Source organism: Odontomachus brunneus, unplaced genomic scaffold (genome assembly GCF_010583005.1).
Source record: "Odontomachus brunneus isolate Ranch 3 - 2012 unplaced genomic scaffold, Obru_v1 Obru_scaffold_097, whole genome shotgun sequence".
In the NCBI taxonomy this organism is placed as follows: domain Eukaryota; kingdom Metazoa; phylum Arthropoda; class Insecta; order Hymenoptera; family Formicidae; genus Odontomachus; species Odontomachus brunneus.
In genome coordinates, this window is record NW_022639547.1 from 679,906 (window position 1) to 697,377 (window position 17,472).

A 17,472-nucleotide genomic window follows, 5' to 3' on the forward strand; every position below is an offset into this window, starting at 1 on the left:
TATATATATATATATATATATATATATATATATATATATATATATGTATATATATGGTTTCATATGTTTTCTAAGTGTAATATCTTATAACCGTTTGTAAGCCGTTTCGGAAATGTTTCTGGACGATACGAATGCTATATGAAGGTGTTATCACCTTACATGACCGCTACCCCGATATCGCGCCGACAAACGAAATAAGCTCGTTTGACTGCAATTAGTGTGTAATCAGTTAATTGTGCGCACCATAGTCGCGGTCCGCTATAGAACAATTCTCATCGGCGACGATTTGCAAATACATAAATAAAAAAGAAATAGACAGAGAGAGAGAGAGAGAGAGAGAGAGAGAGAGAGAGAGAGAGAGAGAGAGAGAGAGAGAGACAGAGAGAGAGAGAGAGAGAGAGAGAGAGAGAGAGAGAGAGAGAGAGACAGACAGAGACAGAGAGAGAGAGACAGACAGACAGAGAGAGAGACAGACAGACAGACAGAGACAGAGAGAGAGACAGACAGACAGAGAGAAAGAGAAAAAAAAAGGAAAGTTCGAAGTGGGGATGGTTTCGAAAATCTTTCTAGTGCGCGCCCTCCCGCTGACCGGACGAGACAATGAATTTCCGTAGCGGGCTGGCAAGGTCACAATAAGGGAAGAGCATCACGACGACCGCTGTGGCTCGTCAGAGTCGCGCCGGGCAAGCGTCGCAACGTGCAAAATAGTCGGACATCTTTACACTTTGATGCGAACGACATCGCTGCGAGGTCGTCTCGTCGACCCGGCCTCCGGCCGTCGGGTACCGTGACACCTTCCACACCGGAGAATCTTTCCACGCCCCCCGTGGATTTCCTAACCCGTGCGCCGGCACAACAGTCTTTCCCTTTCTCCGTCGTGTACCGGCCTGTCTATTGGGTGCGATGAACTCGAACGAAAAGGTGGACGTAGTAGGACAACGCTCTCAGGCATAAATTGCGGAGACTGATAGGAGGCGATCGCGTGCGGTCCCCCAATCGCCGAAGGAACGCAGTGGCAACGACATGTTTCGCGTATATCGCCGGAACAATGCAGAACGACAGTAAGTGGCAACGGTGGATAACTGACTGTCGCGGGCGTGTGTGAATTTCGAGGCGAACGAACGCGGCCGAATCGCGCCCCCCAAGCCCCTGGCGTCGCGATACTTACGTTAAATTAGCGATAATCATCGTGGCCCCAAATGAAACACAAAACACACGGACTTTCAGAGTATGTAGATGACGTCGGATTGAAAACGGAAATGAAAGGGGATCCTGAGTGTCGCCACTAGCTCCAGCCGGCGGAAGTCGTTGTTATTGGCTACGTTCAGCAGAGAAAGCTGCTTTGCAACTGTTGTAAAATCCGTGAATCTGATTGGTACATACTCTTGGATCAACCAAAATTAAGAACATGCTCCAATTAGATTCACGAATTTTACACAGTTGCAAAGCAGCTTTCTCTGCTGAACGCAGCCATTGTCGCTACCAATTTATCTGTTCTTTTCATCTGCACTGCTGAACTGGTGCAATAAGTTAAAGTGCGATAATATATGTTTGTATGACAATATATATGTTTTTTCACTTTAACTTATAGCACCAGTTCAGCAGTGCAGCTGAAAAGAACAGACCAAGTAATGCCTCGGTGTACACTCGTGGTCTAAAAGGTTTGTGCACCGATTTTTTGTAGATTTCGGAACATGTCCCAACTTCAGTAGGGCTGTTCTCTAACTTTCTAACGACAACGTCGTTATCGTTACGTAGCGACGATCGTCGCTTGCGCTAACGACGTTGTAACGAAAAAGCTATTCTGTAACTCAAGCTAGCGATACCGTATCGATACAAAATGTGATACCGACGTCGTTACTGAAATGAGTATATTCAGTTTAATATAACTTCACTGCTGCAGTATTCAGCCAATCAAATCTCTTTTCCTTGTGTACCTTTTTCAGTGAGTTTAGGAGCAGTAAATAGAAATATTGGCTGTGTCAACAATTATATGTGACAGTTAAGCAAAATATGTCAAAGTAAGTATATGTAAAATAAATAATACACAAGAAGATTAAATTAAACATTAATTTGGCATCAACTATATGAGCTTATATTAAAATCGTAATTTGTCATCAAAATATATCGAAATAATCTAATAAAACGTGATACACAAGTATCACAATGAAAAAATGTAATTGTATATATAATATTAATCTTCAAAACATACATAACATTTTTTTTAATATAATGTTTGCTGATCATGTTTTAGATTATGTTCATACATGTTGTTAGCAAAATACTTATACATGTGGACCAATATAGTTAATATCAAATAGATGTATATATTTATGTGTGTGTGTGTGTGTGTGTGTGTATGTAATAACTCTATGTTTAATCAATATATAAAAGATTGAAAATATATATGACTATATTAATACATTTTTAATGTTATTTTTTTAATATTTTTTTAGATATGGCGAGATCATAAATCAAACCCACACAGCAAGAATGTCCCAAATACATCATACGGATATCTTGAAGATATCACCTTGTATTCTTAAGCGGGAAGCACACTCTTGTATAAAGGCATAATGCACAAAATATAAGAAAATTGATCAATCAGAATTCTCATTTCTATTGCCACGATGAAAATAAAGGACTCTGATTGGTCAATTTTCTTATGCGTTATGCATTATGCAATAAGTCTTAAGATGAACCAATCACAGAGCCGTATTCTCGCATCTTAAGACATTACTTAAGACGATCTTGAAATAAGATTCGACTATGAATACCGATCAAAATCTTGTTATTTCTATGTTATATAACAGTTATATTTATTGGAATTATAGACAGATCTTTTTCGTAAAAATGTGAGATTACTACACTGGAATGGCCTAGTTATTTCACATTTTCACTCAGCAGTTTCATAATTGGGCGACCTATGACGTGAGATGATAATACGAAAAGTGAGTAAATTCGTCAAAGAACCATAATAGGCCTCCTGCTCAACGCGGCAACGTTTGCCGCGTCCTATGGGCAAGAGCTATAATAATCGACCAATCATGTTGAATATCGTCCATAAAGTAAGAGAGAAGGAGGTGAAACGAAAGTGGTCCTGATTCGTGCCCCCTAATTGAGAGAATATGCTGAAAGGAATAACTTCTTATGGTTCGGCGCCATTTATAAACCAATAAGTTAGAGCGAGATAAAATATACTTGTTTCATTCTTATTCAGTAATGCAGCTCTTTAGCTAAAGATAAATCCCGATCTACAATAGATGTAGTAAGCCGTAAGAAATTAATCAATCACGATTAATTATTCTTCTATAATTCAACTATGGTCAATTTCGTAAAGCTTAAAGCTTACTACATCTATTGTAGATCGGCACTAATAGTCAGAATTATCTTCCTCTAGAGCACACAATATAAAATAATATCCTGATTAATCCTTCTGATTAGTTAATCGATCCTAGGTTATTAAACCCAAGTTCATTGGTCGAACATTTTCATATACTTTGTGATTGGCTAAAACCTAATTCCACCAACATCGATTGGGCCTTAATCTGAATTGAAGTTTTTGTTTCAAATAGTTTAAACGCGGTTTAAAGCTTGATCGACGTTGGTGGAATCGGGCCTAATAGAATCTTGTAACGTCATTAATCGATCCCGGGTCAATTAACCCAAGAAGAGTCGGGAAATCTTGTCCGGGCGCACTGGCATTTTATTCCTTCCACTTTTCACACAGAGACGCTTCTGTTCGTCGTGTGATTGCGCGCTCGGTTAAGCGACAATTTCCCGAAAAGTGGAAGGGATAATGTTGTATCGAGATAAAAATCACGGCCGTGATTTGAGCGCTTAGTTTGTGCGCTATTCAACTTATTGAGACAAATTGTTTCTGAAATATGAAATAATAGAGACGTATCATATCGAGATATTGGAAAAATCGACTCCAAGCATGGCAATACTTCTCCTCGATGAATCTTTCAAGATATTCGATAGGAAAACGTATCTGAGAATTACTAAAGAGCAAATTCTCCTATTAGATACGAGATGAGTCACAAAATTTACCGAGGAAAAGGATTACTACCTTTAATCAGCCGACTGTATACTGAATGCAATAATGCATTTTTTTACTTTGGATCGCAACTGCGATCGATTTTCACATTCGTGTGAACTCTCCAAACCAATATATTTCGAGGAAGTCGACATTTATTCGATATCGTATATAATTGTCGAAATAAGTATTACACTTTGAATTAACAAAAGCAATATAGCCGCGATTATAATTTTAGGCAATATTTATCTCCTAATTAATATTATTTAATTATATTTAATTATAATCGAATAGAAATATTTATGTAATTGTAATTTTAGCAATATTTATATATATTTTTATTGGTTTTTCACATCAGATCCTGTTGCATTTTATGCAAACGTGTGTGCTTCGTTTTATGCCCAATCATATATTACGTAATCGTATCTTTCCTTGCACTCTGTACAAATTTTATATTTATATTTTCATACCGCAAATATATAAACAAGCCGCGTTTGTCTCTGCTTTTAGTTCGAAAAATTATACGATCACTTTGGGATTCGAGAACAGATGAGACACTCAACTATAAATACCACACAAGTAAGATAGACGTATGTATATATATATATATATATATTACTTTAATATAATTGTTTAATATTTCATTTACAAATGCATTCACACATGCCTCAGACATTCCCGTTACATCAGTAACGCTCAGTCAGTGCTCTCTTACATAAAAAAAAGAAACAACATGGAAGAATTAATGAACATATACACAATTCTAGACTTATTTTCTTCTTTCAATATTGATGAAAAACATGATTCGACAGTATGCACGATCAATAGCTTAATTTTAATGTAAAAAAAAATTCTAGCACGCGTGTCATCTCTCATCACGTGATTTAACGATAACTGCATTTAACAAAGTTTGTTTATGATCATGAGTGAAAAAGTTTAAACAAACTTGCGCTGTTTGCATGTAAGTGTTGCACGGGCTCGCGAGCATCAAGGTTGCAGCCAGCCGACGAAACTTTGAATGTAACTATACATTGTATAGCTACGACTCTCTATAAGAAGTCTGTCTCTCTTTCTCTCTCTCTCTCTCTCTCTCTCTCTCTCTCTCTCTGGAATCATCACCTTATATTCTCGCTATTATTATAATTCATCGTGCTCCTCGTCTTTTTCATCCTCGGCGTCAATATCCGATACCTTATCCTCCGCGTCGTTATTAACCATCTCCTCATCGTGCATCTCTTCCTCCTCGGGTACCTCGTCCACAGAGATGCCCAAAGTCCTCCTCATCAACTGCTCCACGCGGTTCGCGAAGGTGGCGGTCTCCTTGAGCATGTAGCCAGATCGCAACGTCGCCGTTTGATACATCATCATAGCGATGTCCTTCGCCACCTTGTCGGTCGAATCGAGCTCGACACGACGCAACAGCTCTCTAATGAGTGGATGACGCGGATTGATCTCCAAGGTCTTCTTCTGGTTCAAATAATAAGACTTCTGCGGATCGTCCGATTTCTGGTGCGCGTTCGAGATTGCCAGTCTCTCCATATTACCAGTCCAGCCGAACATACTGGCGACCAGAGCGCACGGTGAATCGGTCAAACGTTCCGACACTTGTGCCTTGCTGATGTGATCCTTCATGTTGTCGTTGAGCCACTTGATCAGCGGCTCGAATGTAGTCTTCAACTGCTCCATTCGCTCCTTCGCCTTCTCACCTTCGTTAAGCGTGAATCCCTCCTTCGCGACGTTCTGGAACTTCTTGCCTTCGAACTCGGACAGCGACGAGATAGCATACTCGTCCGCAGCCTCGGACAGCTGCAGCACCTCGTAGCCTTTCCTCTCGAGGCGCTCGACGAACGGCGACTTCTTCACCTCATCCTCCGACGAGCCAGCGATATAATAAATGTGCTGCTGGTTGGGCTTCATACGGGAGACGTAGTCCGCCAAGAAGGTCAGCTCCTTCTGGGTGGAAGACTTAAATTGCAAAAGCTTGGACAGTCTCGCGCGATTCTGCACGTCGTCGATCAAGCCCAGCTTGATGTTCGTGCTGTATTCCTTCCAGAACTTCTCGTATTCCTCTTTGGGGATCTTCTTGATCATGTCCAACACCTTCCTGACTAGTTTCTTCTTGATTACCTTAATTAGCTTATGTTGCTGAAGATTCTCACGAGAAACGTTGAGCGGCAGATCATCACTGTCCACGATACCACGAATAAATGATAGATAGTTTGGCATCATATCGGTGAACTTGTCGGTAATGAAGACTCGCCTTACGTACAACTTGATATTGTCCGATTTGGTGCCGTAACGATTGAAACTATCGCTCGGTTGAACTTTGGGGATAAACAGAACGGACTTGAACGTAACTTCACCCTCGGCAACGAAATGTATCTTCGCCAACGGCTCCTGGTTGTCCTTGGTAAGTGTTTTGTAAAACTCATTGTATTCCTTATCGTCGACTTCATTTGGTTTCAACGTCCAGATCGGCTTGGAGTCGTTCAACAATTCCCAATCCCACACGGTTTTGTCGATTTTCTTGGGTTTCTTCTCGTCTCCGTCCTCTTCCACCTTTGCATCGTCTTCATCGTCTGTCTTGTCCTCAGAAACGTCTTTTTCCGCGTCTTCCTTTACGGGCTTATCATCCTCGTCCTCGTCTGCGTCTACTTGGATGACCTTGCTGTTCCACATATATATAGGGAAGTTGATGAACTGCGAGTATTTCTTTACCAGAGTCTTTATCGTGTCAGGCTCCAAGAAGTCCAGTGCTTCATCCTTCAGGTGCAAACTATAAAACAAAGTACAAATCAGAATTAATTTAATGTTAACTCAGAGATACTTGCTTAAATTTAACGATTTAAATTAAGAAAATTTAAAGATTTTATAAAATAAAAAATTAAAACAAGATTAAAGAAATTTAAAATTCTCTTAGTTGATAATTTTTAAAGAAAATTTAGAGATTTTACAGTTAATCAAACATTTCAGATTGAAATTTTAGTATCACACTGTGCCATTTACCTGACAGTTGTTCCTCTCTTCAAGGTGTCTCCTCGCGGATCTTCAACGATGCTGAAACTGCTGCTATCAGATTCCCATATGTATTGCTTGTCGTCATTGTGTTTGGTGGTAACAACTACAACATTGGCAACCAAGTATGCAGAGTAGAAACCCACACCAAATTGACCAATCATATCGTTCATGTCTTGAGAAGTTGTAGCTTCCTGCATTTTTCCCAAGAACTCTGCTGTCCCAGACTTTGCAATAGTTCCAAGATTGTTCACCAAATCTTGCTTAGTCATACCGATACCAGAATCCATTATATGTAAGACTTTATTCTCTTTGTCAGCCTTTATTCTGATAGCTAGTTCACTGTTGGTATCTAATACACTCTTCTCAGTAAGAGACAACAGTCTGATTTTATCCAGAGCATCAGATGCATTTGAGATTAATTCCCTAAGATAAATCTCCTTGTTGCGGTAAAGGGAATTAATGATAAGCTTCATCATACGATTGACTTCGGTCTGAAACGCAAACTTCTCAGCTTTGTCCCTTAGCTCTTTTATCTGAGCAGTATTTAACCCATCTATCTTTATCGCTTCTTCTTCTCTTTGTACTGCTTCATGATCTGTAATATATATAGTTAATTAGAAAATTTATTGACTCTTTTCACAGATAATTTTTAAAGTACAAAGGTAAAAAAAGAAGTCAGATCTTTTGATCAATCACAAATGATAAAAATATATTCTATATTTTAAATATATTGGACGTTTTTTATTCTTTTTTATATATTTTTTTCTTCAAAAAGTAGTAATATATCGAGATTCTTCCCATCTGTTATAATTTTCATACACATGCATTTGTTATCATCAGATCCCGCGATTGCATTTCATGCAAGTCAATTTTCTCATAAATTAAAAATCATATGACACAAACCTGTTCGGGATGCCTCGCGACTTGCACCGAGATCGTTCTCCACGGTTCCAACATTCTCCTCGTTTTCGTCGGCGGCAACGAGTCCTGAAGGACAAATAAACACAAATGAGTACAATCATATCTAGCTAGCGGTTTGTCGAAGATAATCGGTTTCGTTACAATCGCACGACCGTCACTTACCCGCCAACATAAATAACGCCGCAATCAGTATGCAAAAGTTCTTCATCGTCGCCGCGAATTGAGAGCGGTTAACGAGGAAAGACACACGTTGCTAAGCGAACCGCGTACAACTCCGATCAACGTCAGTGACTTCTAACGTCCAACTTGTGTCACCGAACTGCCGCGAGAACGACGGATATATCAAGCACCGGTGGACCGGTTGGCCAATCGCATCGAACCACGGCAGCAGCCGCGCGCCAATAGCGAGCGTGCCGGCGGCAATTTCATCCAAATGTCCTCGCGCCATTGGTCCAGCGTCACACATGTTCTCACACGTTCTAGAAGCTTCAGCAGTGCCGGATGTATCAATTCCACACGACGTGCAAAGGTAGCCGTCGCTATCGGGAATGGGCGAATTATCGGTGGTTACGTATAACCGATGAAGATAAACGCGCTCACCCCTACAAAAAGATAGAATTCGAGACGAGGTTAAGTCACGCTCGACTAAACTGGATGCCCCGTAATAGGTACGAATAATTTATCGCATCACATATGCACTGGCAATACCTTTCGATATTATATTCGATATTTATATGTAATTGATGATGAGAGAAATATGGGATAATATAAATATTGGTGATAACAGCAATAAACATGAGAAAAAAGAAATTCTATTCAATATAAGAAGTTCTATTCAATAAAACAGATTTTTTTCTTAACGACAGATTCCAAATGAGTTTGTCAATCTTCGTGTCGCAATGATAGGATATATTTTCAAGCGAGATTGCAGCATGGTAAAAAAAACGTCACATGATAAATAGTTTTCTCGCCTCTACCTTCTTCAAAATTAATTTCAACAACGACAAGAAAACATCAGGTATTCGACGCACCTGAAAAATTCACTGTATTCCAGCGCCCTGAGTAACATTGCGGTCGGAGTGAGAATTAGTAAGTAGATTTTGCTGTATAGAGTGCAGCTCCGTCGATAAAAATCCACGGTAAAAAGTTAATACGAATTATCTTCTTTACAGCTCATAGCCGGTAATATCGGTATCTTCAATTTCCATCGGATTCCCTTTGATGACGTTTAATATTAAACTGAAAGTCCAGGGACGCAATGTTCTTCATCAATCACTTCGTCAGTGACGTCAATTTGTCATCTTTTCCGCGTATTCACGATACTGCATGTACTTATAGAAAATGTTACAGTCTCTCATTCTGTTCTGGTTTTATTAACATATCGAGTAAGTATAGTTTGTATCAGCACAATCGACTGTCAACTGTCGTGTCGTGACTGTCGAGAAGCATATGTTATTAACGATCGCACTGCATCATACAATGGTTGCAGAACAGTTCAGACACAATAAAGTTGAGAGCTCTCATTAAACCGTCAAAGACTGAGAGACATTATTTGTGTGACGAGTTTGCCCAGCAATTATATTATTACCCTGATGGATATATTTTATTAAAATATTTACTGAAAATCTCTCTCAGTTGACCCTTTTTTTATTAAAAATCATTAAGATTCTTTAAGATTAATTAAAATTCATTAAAATTTATTAAAATTCATTAAGATCTATTAAAACTCGTAAAATTCATAAAATTTATTTTATTGTTATGTAGTAATAAAATAAATTTTACAAATTTTAATGATTTTTAATGAATTTTAATAAATTTTAATTAATCTTAAGGAATCTTAATGAATTTTAATGAAAAGGGACCAATTCAAAGAATTCAATTTTTAGTAAAATATTTCCATCAGGGTAATTATTATTATTATGAATTAAATATAAGTATATTGTTATTACGTATTATTATTCACTGTTCTTAATTATATTATCAATTATGTTATTGTCGATTATGTTATTGAGTCCGTCGGTACACACAGCAGAAATGTCCAAGATATACAAGGTGTTCCAGATCACCTTCACAATCTCTTGTGAGGACTGAAATGGACACAAATGGACACAAATGGACTGAAATGGAAAGCGGATTGAAATGAACACAAAAATCCCATACCGTTTTTTGCGATATTCGCAATAAATCTCAAGATATTAATTAAAAAAATTGGTGAATGATCATGCGTAATGTGGTATATGAGCTGCAATTGCGCCGTCTGCCGTTGTATACTTGTACATTAAGTCAAACTGAACAAAAAAGTCCTCTACCATTTTGGAAATAACAACATAGATTTTTAGATATTAATTAAAGAAAATTTGTGCATTATGGTACATAATCATGTGACAATTTTCTTTGATTAATATTTAAAAATCTATGTTGTCATTTGCAAAATGGTAGAGGACTTTTTTGTTCAGTTTGACTTAATGTATAAGTATACAACGGTAGACGGCGCAATTGCAGCTCATCTACCATATCGCGCATTATCATTCACCAATCTTTTTTAATTAATATCTCGACTATTATTGCGAATATCGCAAAATGGTATAGGACTTTTGTGTTCATCTCAATCCGCTTTCCGTCCTCATGAGAGATTGTGAAAGTGATCTGGGACACCCTGTATATTTTGGCATTCTGCTGTTTACAATTGACATTTCTGCTGTGTGGATAATGGACTCCTAATTTCGTCAGTTTGCTCTGAATTCACAACTTCGTCGGATCTAAACTGTTTCGCAACTTATTGTACGCCGCTTACTGTTGTTATACAACTTATTGTTGTTATCGCCGCTTTGATGCTAGTTACATGGTTGCTACACGGTGATTATGCGAAAAAAGATAAATGTTAGGGTTCAAGAACGCGGTAACACGCGTAAACTACATTGTAGTGGGCATCAGCGGTGTCCGCGCACCTCTCTACCGCGCAATCGGCTCTAGCAGGTAGAACTAATCAAATATGTACGATAATTTATCTAGTTCGCGGACTTTCCACTGGCGAATGTCGTTTGCCCTGGCGCTACCGATATCAATCGGTACGGGGGTCAAGGTGATCACACGTTGGCGAAAATAGTCAGTTTGTAGTCTAATGATAACAGTCACAACACGTAACACGTCATAACAGATAACACGTATGCAATAACTCGGGAAGTCGAGTGTTCATTTTTGCTTTGACTTCTCGCGATTTTTCCTATTTTTCGCGCGAAAGATTGGACTTTGGGAAACTCAGACTTTTCTAGATACTTTAAGGATTCACTTTCTTTGTTATGGAGTGTTACGTTTCTCCTTATCGAATTAAAATTCGCACACGATCGAGCGTTGATAGAACTGCGACATTCTGACCGAGACTGTCTTCTCTCCTTTTCTCGCAAAGATTGTACTCCGTCAGTCAATTTGCTATACAGATCAACGTATTGAGGTTCGAAGATCAATAGACGCGTCTAATAGAGAAGAGGAATGCGCGTAGTTTAGACGAATCTCTGCGACAACAATAACCGGATGTACGAATGATTCGATAGGAAGCTTCCACATAGGCTCGTTGTCATCGCGCGTGTTGTTTAAGGCGATTACGTGATTTGCAGTACGGTGTGCAATGAAGCGCCAAGCGACGCTCCCTTCAATTTCGAAGATCCATTACGCTCTACGACACAATATTAATAGAGCGAAGAGCGAGACTGAAGACACGATGTGGACGCGTGTAAAGCATCTCTTCCTTCTCTCTATATTTATTTAAGTTATTTATATTCGCAGAAAACAGTGTGGTCTTTAATTGGCATGTTAATTGCGTAAAAAGATCTTTGATAAAATTCTAATTTTAATTCTCCTTGTAACTTTATGGCCGATATTAGCAGTTATTTAAGTTACTTGAAACTTGTTTCAAATGAGATATTCAGATTTAAACTTAAAGTTTAGTTGACTCGTGATTAAAAGTATAATCTCGTACATATCTAACGATTTAACTGGCAATTTCGAATTTAACTCTGAATCACCTAAAAAAAAATATATATATATATATATGTGTGATTTTATTTTTAGTGGGATCCTCTTATTTATAGCCTCGGGAGAATTCTTTTGAAATCAAAAGCAAAATATTCTGGCATCCAGTATTAAATGGAATTTTAGTTACAAGGCGCTATTTCTTGCAATCTCATATTTTAAGCAAGAAATTTTACCGTAACAATATTCCTTTTCTAATGAAGAGAACTATTGATCTACTAGATCTTCTAGATACCTTAATAAACGCTATCAGTAACATGACATCAATGTTATAATTCCCTACTCGACAATGTAAATGCAATATAATGCGAGTGTTATGCGTTAGTGTTGTTGAGTGATAAGTTATAACAGTGATGTGAATGTAATGTTAGTAGTTACTAAGATTATTTTAACTTCGTTCCTTTTGAATCAAGAGGGCTTACTTGAAGCAGAGTTTCTTACTAGAAGAAATTTCTTTTAAGAACAAGACTTATATTGTAGACCAAACACGAAATATTATGCTCAGAATATCTTCCTCTTGGTCTCAAAAGAATCCCCTTAAAGTCACATACAAGAGAACCCCTCAGCTAAAAATGAGATTACATATTTTTTGGGTGACTCAAATCTGACTATCTCGCGTGAGAAAGGTCTCGAATAATGCTAATTCATGCGAGCCCATGACTTTTCCATGAAACAGCGGCGACTCCCCTCCGAGTCGACAGTCTTGCGTGCAACCACCCTCCCGGGCTTCCGTCATCATCGTCGGCGAACGCGACAACGAGGTTCTCCGATTCTCTGGTCACTCAACGGCTACCATTCAACGACGACGAAGACGACGACGATCGGTACCGATGAACGATCGATGGATCGGTCGATCGTGCGATCGACGATGGTTCGCGGAGCGATGCGCGTGTTGTGACACGCCGGTCGTTATGGAGACGTGTCGCCGGGACCATCGGCGTAATGTATAGGTTGCTCTTCCCTCACGTCGCGCGTCACACGGCACGCTCTCGCCGGGGGTGTGTGTACGTACGCGATGTGTGTCGTCGCGCTATAGGATCGTCCGAGAGGTCTGTGCCATGCCGAAGGACCGCCATTCGCTTGCCGATCCTCCTCCTGAAAAATACGCCGCGCCGCTGTCCCGCTGAAGAGAGGACCCCGAAGAGAAGAAAGCCAAGCCGCGAGAGGGTTCCTCCACCTGCGACGCTCCTCCGAGTGGCCGCCGCTCTCTTTCTATCTTTCTCTCTTGTCCTCCGCGCTGGTCCTGTTGCGCGACCTCCGCCGCGTCCTCCTCCTTACCGTTGGCCGGAAGCTGCGCGAACCGAGGTGAGTGGTACCGCGCTCCGGACGTTAACCGACAACCACCTTCCTCTTTCGTTCCGGGAATCGCGCGAGTTTTGTGCTGGAAGAGCGAAACCCTGCCCTCGTTCTTCCCGACTGACAGAATTGATGGATAACCCTTATAGAAATATCATAGTAAGAATCATTGATAATTACTTATTATCCAGTATTTTTAATACTGAAAATAAGTAATTATCAATGATTCTTAGTATGATATTTCTATAAGGGAAATCAAGCTCCTCTCTTCTGACATTTAAATAACGAACTATTCGTGACTGAAGTACGTGTTATGGCAGTTGGACTTGTGTTGGCGCTCTATGGGAAGATACTCGACATGCCGCATGCATTGTTAAATATTTGTAATCGCGTGACCGGGGACCCGTCGGGGGACCCGCTCTCAAAACGCGTAATAAAATGTGCCGCGCCCCGTTCTAGTTTCCGTCCGTCCGTCCGTCCGTCCGTCCGTCCGTACGTCCGTCCACCCGGAACGTACGACGCGCGCCGACTATTTTCTTGGAATATTCGTAACGCCGGACGTATGCGCCAATATTTAATATCCTGTCGATGTTCCGGTTACACCGACAAAACAACATTCTCCCGCGGCTCGGATCTGAGGCGAAGTCGATACCAGGTCCTTGTACTTTGCGGCTATGTACACTGTGTCATGGAAGAATATATTTAATATCTCACTTATAGCTGATAGCTCTCGTCTCAATGTTCAAACAATTCAAGGATAGTTGCGATTTCCTCGAATTCTGACGGCGCCAAAGCCATTTCGCACATGTATTTACGCGAACATTTAACATGTTCACTATTAGGAACATATTTTATATTTCGCGCATCTCTCACCGAATATTTTAGTTTCTTTTTATATTCAAATATATACAATCTCATCAGATATATACATATAATCTATAATTTAACAGACATCTTCTTAGACATGAATTTAAGAGAATTCTTTTAAAACAAAGATATTTTAAACATAATATTTTTAGATTTGGAGGAATTTCGTTTCTCATCTACAGTACAAGTCTTGTGCTCTTCGCACAATAGACATTCTTCCTAATAAGAGGATATTCCGCTTCAAGTAAATGTTTACGTGACTCCAAAAAATATATATATATATCTCCTGATTCAAAAGGAAAAAAGTTAAAATAATTTCCAATAGATTTACAGAAAATAGTATCTTGTAATTAGAGTTTTTTTGGGCGTTAGAATATTTTTCTCTTCGTTTTAGAATATGTTTAAAGCCATGTTAAGATAATTTCTGCAAAGAATAAGTTTATTTCTTGCGCAAATATGCACAATGTTTTGTGCAGACTCAATTTGACCAAACGTGGATTTAAAAAAAAATTGTTTGCCATCACACACATACATACATATGACATTGATAGCGTTAAATAAACAGTTTCTTCTTTCAACAAGCTAGCACACGCAGTAAACAATTTCTTTTATGACTTTACGAAATATAATTGTCGAAATCTTCGGTATATATAAATAACAGAATGCTTACCTTTCATCACGTTGCATACTTTTTTGGTATACTCAGACAACATAATGTCTAAAATCAGGACATCTTAAAGACCATCTTTAAGATGTCTTTCAGACGATTTACGTATAAATGTCTTTAAGGCGTCTTAAAGATTATCTTTAAGGCGTCTTATGTCCCGATTTTAAACATTATGTTGTCTGGGACAGTTTATTGGATACATTTTATTTCAGGTTTTTTTGCTCGACCTACTAAACTCGATTTCAGTATCCTATAGTAAAAAAAGCAAAGAAGTGTCTAGCAATTGTTGAACAATGAGGCTTTTGTGTGACTTTTAGAATGCATGACGCGATTTTCGGCCGCCGTAGTGACGATGTCTGGGAAACATGTGTCGTGGAATAATTAAAGGCAGTTAATGGACACGTATTATTGAACACGTGGTCCACGAAGGCAGGGCACGTGAACGTTGGTGGTTCAATGTAGCATTTGCTAGCGAGCTAGTAACTAGTTGGCCTCGGACGCGACTAATCAATGACCCATTTTGCGGATATGCCTTTGTGCGCGCGCGATGACAATAAAAAAAAAAGTTGTCCATGTGAAAAAGAATAACGTCACGTTAGGTCTTGCGTATCGCGATCACGCGATAAACTAATCTCGAGAAATGTTATCCGAATCGTACGTCGCGGAAGCGACTATTTTCTTCGTGTTTTCCATTTTTTCCGAGAACCGACATCACCCTTATCGGCTTGTTTTTCTTTCTCCACTGCATCTTCATTAGCAACTGTCAGATGAGATGCTGCCGGCATCGCGTTATCTTAAACGTCTAGTTTTAGAGAGCAGACGTAAGGTGTTTCAGATCTCTTTTTCTCCCTCCACCTGTCGCCGCATCTGACTCATATCCGTCACGTGAACTGATGACGTTTTCGTTTCAGCAATGTTCAGCTTGAGACCTCAGAGTGCCACCACGAGGCAGGAGATTGAGATGATCAACAAGGCCCAACGGGCTGTACACAACACTACGGACTGCATGGAGAAACTACGTCTGCTTTGCCTGGCTAGAGGTGCCAATGGCATTCTTGGGCTGGGTAGGTAAGTCTCTTCACGGCAAGCATCTTCTATTTATACACCAATGAAAAAGTTGAAGCTAAAGGATTGCTTCAAAATGTTGACGTGCATTATTCACGGATAAGATTCGATGTCACTAGCGTGTACGGTGACGGTACGGTTTTCCTTTTCTTCGAGCTCACGCACGATGAGTCAGTTGAAACGTCCGTCCTTGACCTTTCTCGGCACGTAACCGAGATCTCGAGTCTGACGTCGCAATGATAATGAATTCCACAGGGCGTTCCGTCGTATGGACGACGATGGCAACAAGAAGCTGAATCTCGAGGAGTTCACGAAGGGTCTGGAGGAGACCGGCCTGGAAATGTCCGAGGACGACATCAACGATGTCTTTCAGAAATTTGACACCGATGAAGACGGTAACATCAGCGTTGACGAGTTCATCGTTGGCATAAGAGTGAGCATCTCTCCATTGGTTTGCGATTTCATGAGCTACATTTTACGCAAAATGGATTGTACCACCACTTGTTTCACTTGATGCAATTTAATGGAAGTTTTACTGAAGCGCTATTTTGCGTATTCAACGAAAAAACTGATCCATTTCTTAGACTTTCAATTGCAGCAAAACTTGATAGTAAATATCATATTTTGAATGTTTTCCATTCTTCAGCCACAGATGTCTCAGAGCCGCAAAAATGTGGTCGAGCAAGCGTTCCAGAAATTGGACAAGACCGGCGACGGGCGGATCACGATCGACGACCTGAAGGGCGTCTACAACGTCAAGTGTCACCCGCGTTACATCAGCGGTGAGGAGAGCGAGGAGAGCATCTTGAACAAGTTCTTGTCCAACTTCGAGCAAGGCATCGCGGATGGCATCGTAAGTGCCTCCTCAGTCGCATTTCTCATATTAACTCGTCGTTGAATTGAATTGCTAGAGAACTGTGGAGTCTTGCCGACGAGCTTCATCGAATGTATTCTGATCGAGTTTATTAGTCCGTATCTGCGCTGAATTGCATTACCAATATGCAAATCGATTATGGTCAGCGGTTCTGTGTCGAATCGATCGCCATTCGCGAATAAGATGCGATAAATTTTCCTAACGTTTGTTCTGGCGATTATTGAAGTAGAATAAGAATTCACTGTAATCTCTTAATCTTCAAAAAGCGCTTCACTTGTTAAGCTATCATACATTAATCGATGGAATAGCCTTAACGCGTAATATAATTAGAGACTTGTAAAAATTCGTCGGATTTCCAGCTATATATTTTTTTGTTGATAAAAACAGAATATGATTACGCACATGTCATGTTTTATCGAAGTATTTTTCATCATTATCCATAAGTTTCCGCAGATAATTATCTGAATCTGTGAAATGACTCATCTTTTATTCCAATGAAATCACCGATCCATTTTTGGACTTCTTCCATAAACCTGTTCTCGACAAATCTGTTGAACTTACGAGAATTCTCCGTGTTTTCTGTACGGAAATATTATAGATATTCGACCTAGTTTGCTGTATAATAAAAATCATTATTGAATATATATTTTAGCTTCATATATATATATATATATATATATATATATATATATATAT

The 17,472-nt window shown here is 39.5% G+C and overlaps 4 protein-coding genes and 1 long non-coding RNA gene across 11 annotated transcripts in view; 2 read left to right on the forward strand and 3 right to left on the reverse strand.

Moving 5' to 3' along the window:
* LOC116848573 (constitutive coactivator of PPAR-gamma-like protein 1 homolog) overlaps positions 1-1,334 on the reverse strand; it is a 17,545-nt gene extending 16,211 nt beyond the window's left edge. Inside the window, exon 1 of one of the 2 annotated variants that reach the window (XM_032824823.1) lies at positions 1,169-1,334. The gene's annotated coding sequence lies outside the window, so the exon portion shown is untranslated. Of the gene's footprint in view, positions 1-722; positions 870-1,168 lie in introns of those variants that run through there. The other variant, XM_032824824.1, reaches the window with a different exon arrangement.
* On the forward strand, positions 930-2,617 carry LOC116848574. 2 transcript variants are annotated; one of them, XR_004378983.1, is made up of 3 exons: positions 930-1,061; positions 1,947-2,021; positions 2,457-2,617. It is a non-coding gene; the product is annotated as an uncharacterized LOC116848574 (long non-coding RNA). The 2 variants fall into 2 exon arrangements; XR_004378984.1 differs by lacking the exon at positions 930-1,061 and adding an exon at positions 1,497-1,661.
* Positions 2,618-4,619: 2,002 nt separating this feature from the next.
* LOC116848603 (endoplasmin) lies at positions 4,620-8,311 on the reverse strand. The gene is made up of 4 exons (XM_032824872.1): positions 8,141-8,311; positions 7,961-8,044; positions 7,046-7,652; positions 4,620-6,815 (listed from the first exon to the last, which is right to left on the reverse strand). Exons 1-4 carry the CDS (start codon positions 8,184-8,186, stop codon positions 5,177-5,179), a joined length of 2,376 nt encoding a protein of 791 aa, XP_032680763.1. The 5' UTR covers positions 8,187-8,311; the 3' UTR covers positions 4,620-5,176.
* Positions 8,197-14,898, reverse strand: LOC116848605. Its single transcript, XM_032824879.1, has 2 exons — positions 14,841-14,898; positions 8,197-8,580 (listed from the first exon to the last, which is right to left on the reverse strand). Exons 1-2 carry the CDS (start codon positions 14,855-14,857, stop codon positions 8,232-8,234), a joined length of 366 nt encoding a protein of 121 aa, XP_032680770.1. The 5' UTR covers positions 14,858-14,898; the 3' UTR covers positions 8,197-8,231.
* LOC116848604 (calcyphosin-like protein) overlaps positions 8,496-17,472 on the forward strand; it is a 10,409-nt gene continuing 1,432 nt past the window's right edge. Inside the window, exons 1-6 of one of the 5 annotated variants that reach the window (XM_032824873.1) lie at positions 8,496-8,646; positions 8,845-9,067; positions 9,151-9,363; positions 15,749-15,905; positions 16,158-16,335; positions 16,549-16,755. In XM_032824873.1, coding sequence (XP_032680764.1) covers positions 9,237-9,363; positions 15,749-15,905; positions 16,158-16,335; positions 16,549-16,755 — 669 coding nt within the window. In that variant the 5' untranslated portion in view covers positions 8,496-8,646; positions 8,845-9,067; positions 9,151-9,236. Of the gene's footprint in view, positions 8,647-8,844; positions 9,068-9,150; positions 9,364-10,794; positions 10,835-12,982; positions 13,313-14,994; positions 15,050-15,594; positions 15,659-15,748; positions 15,906-16,157; positions 16,336-16,548; positions 16,756-17,472 lie in introns of those variants that run through there. The other 4 variants (XM_032824877.1, XM_032824878.1, XM_032824876.1 and 1 more) reach the window with 4 other exon arrangements.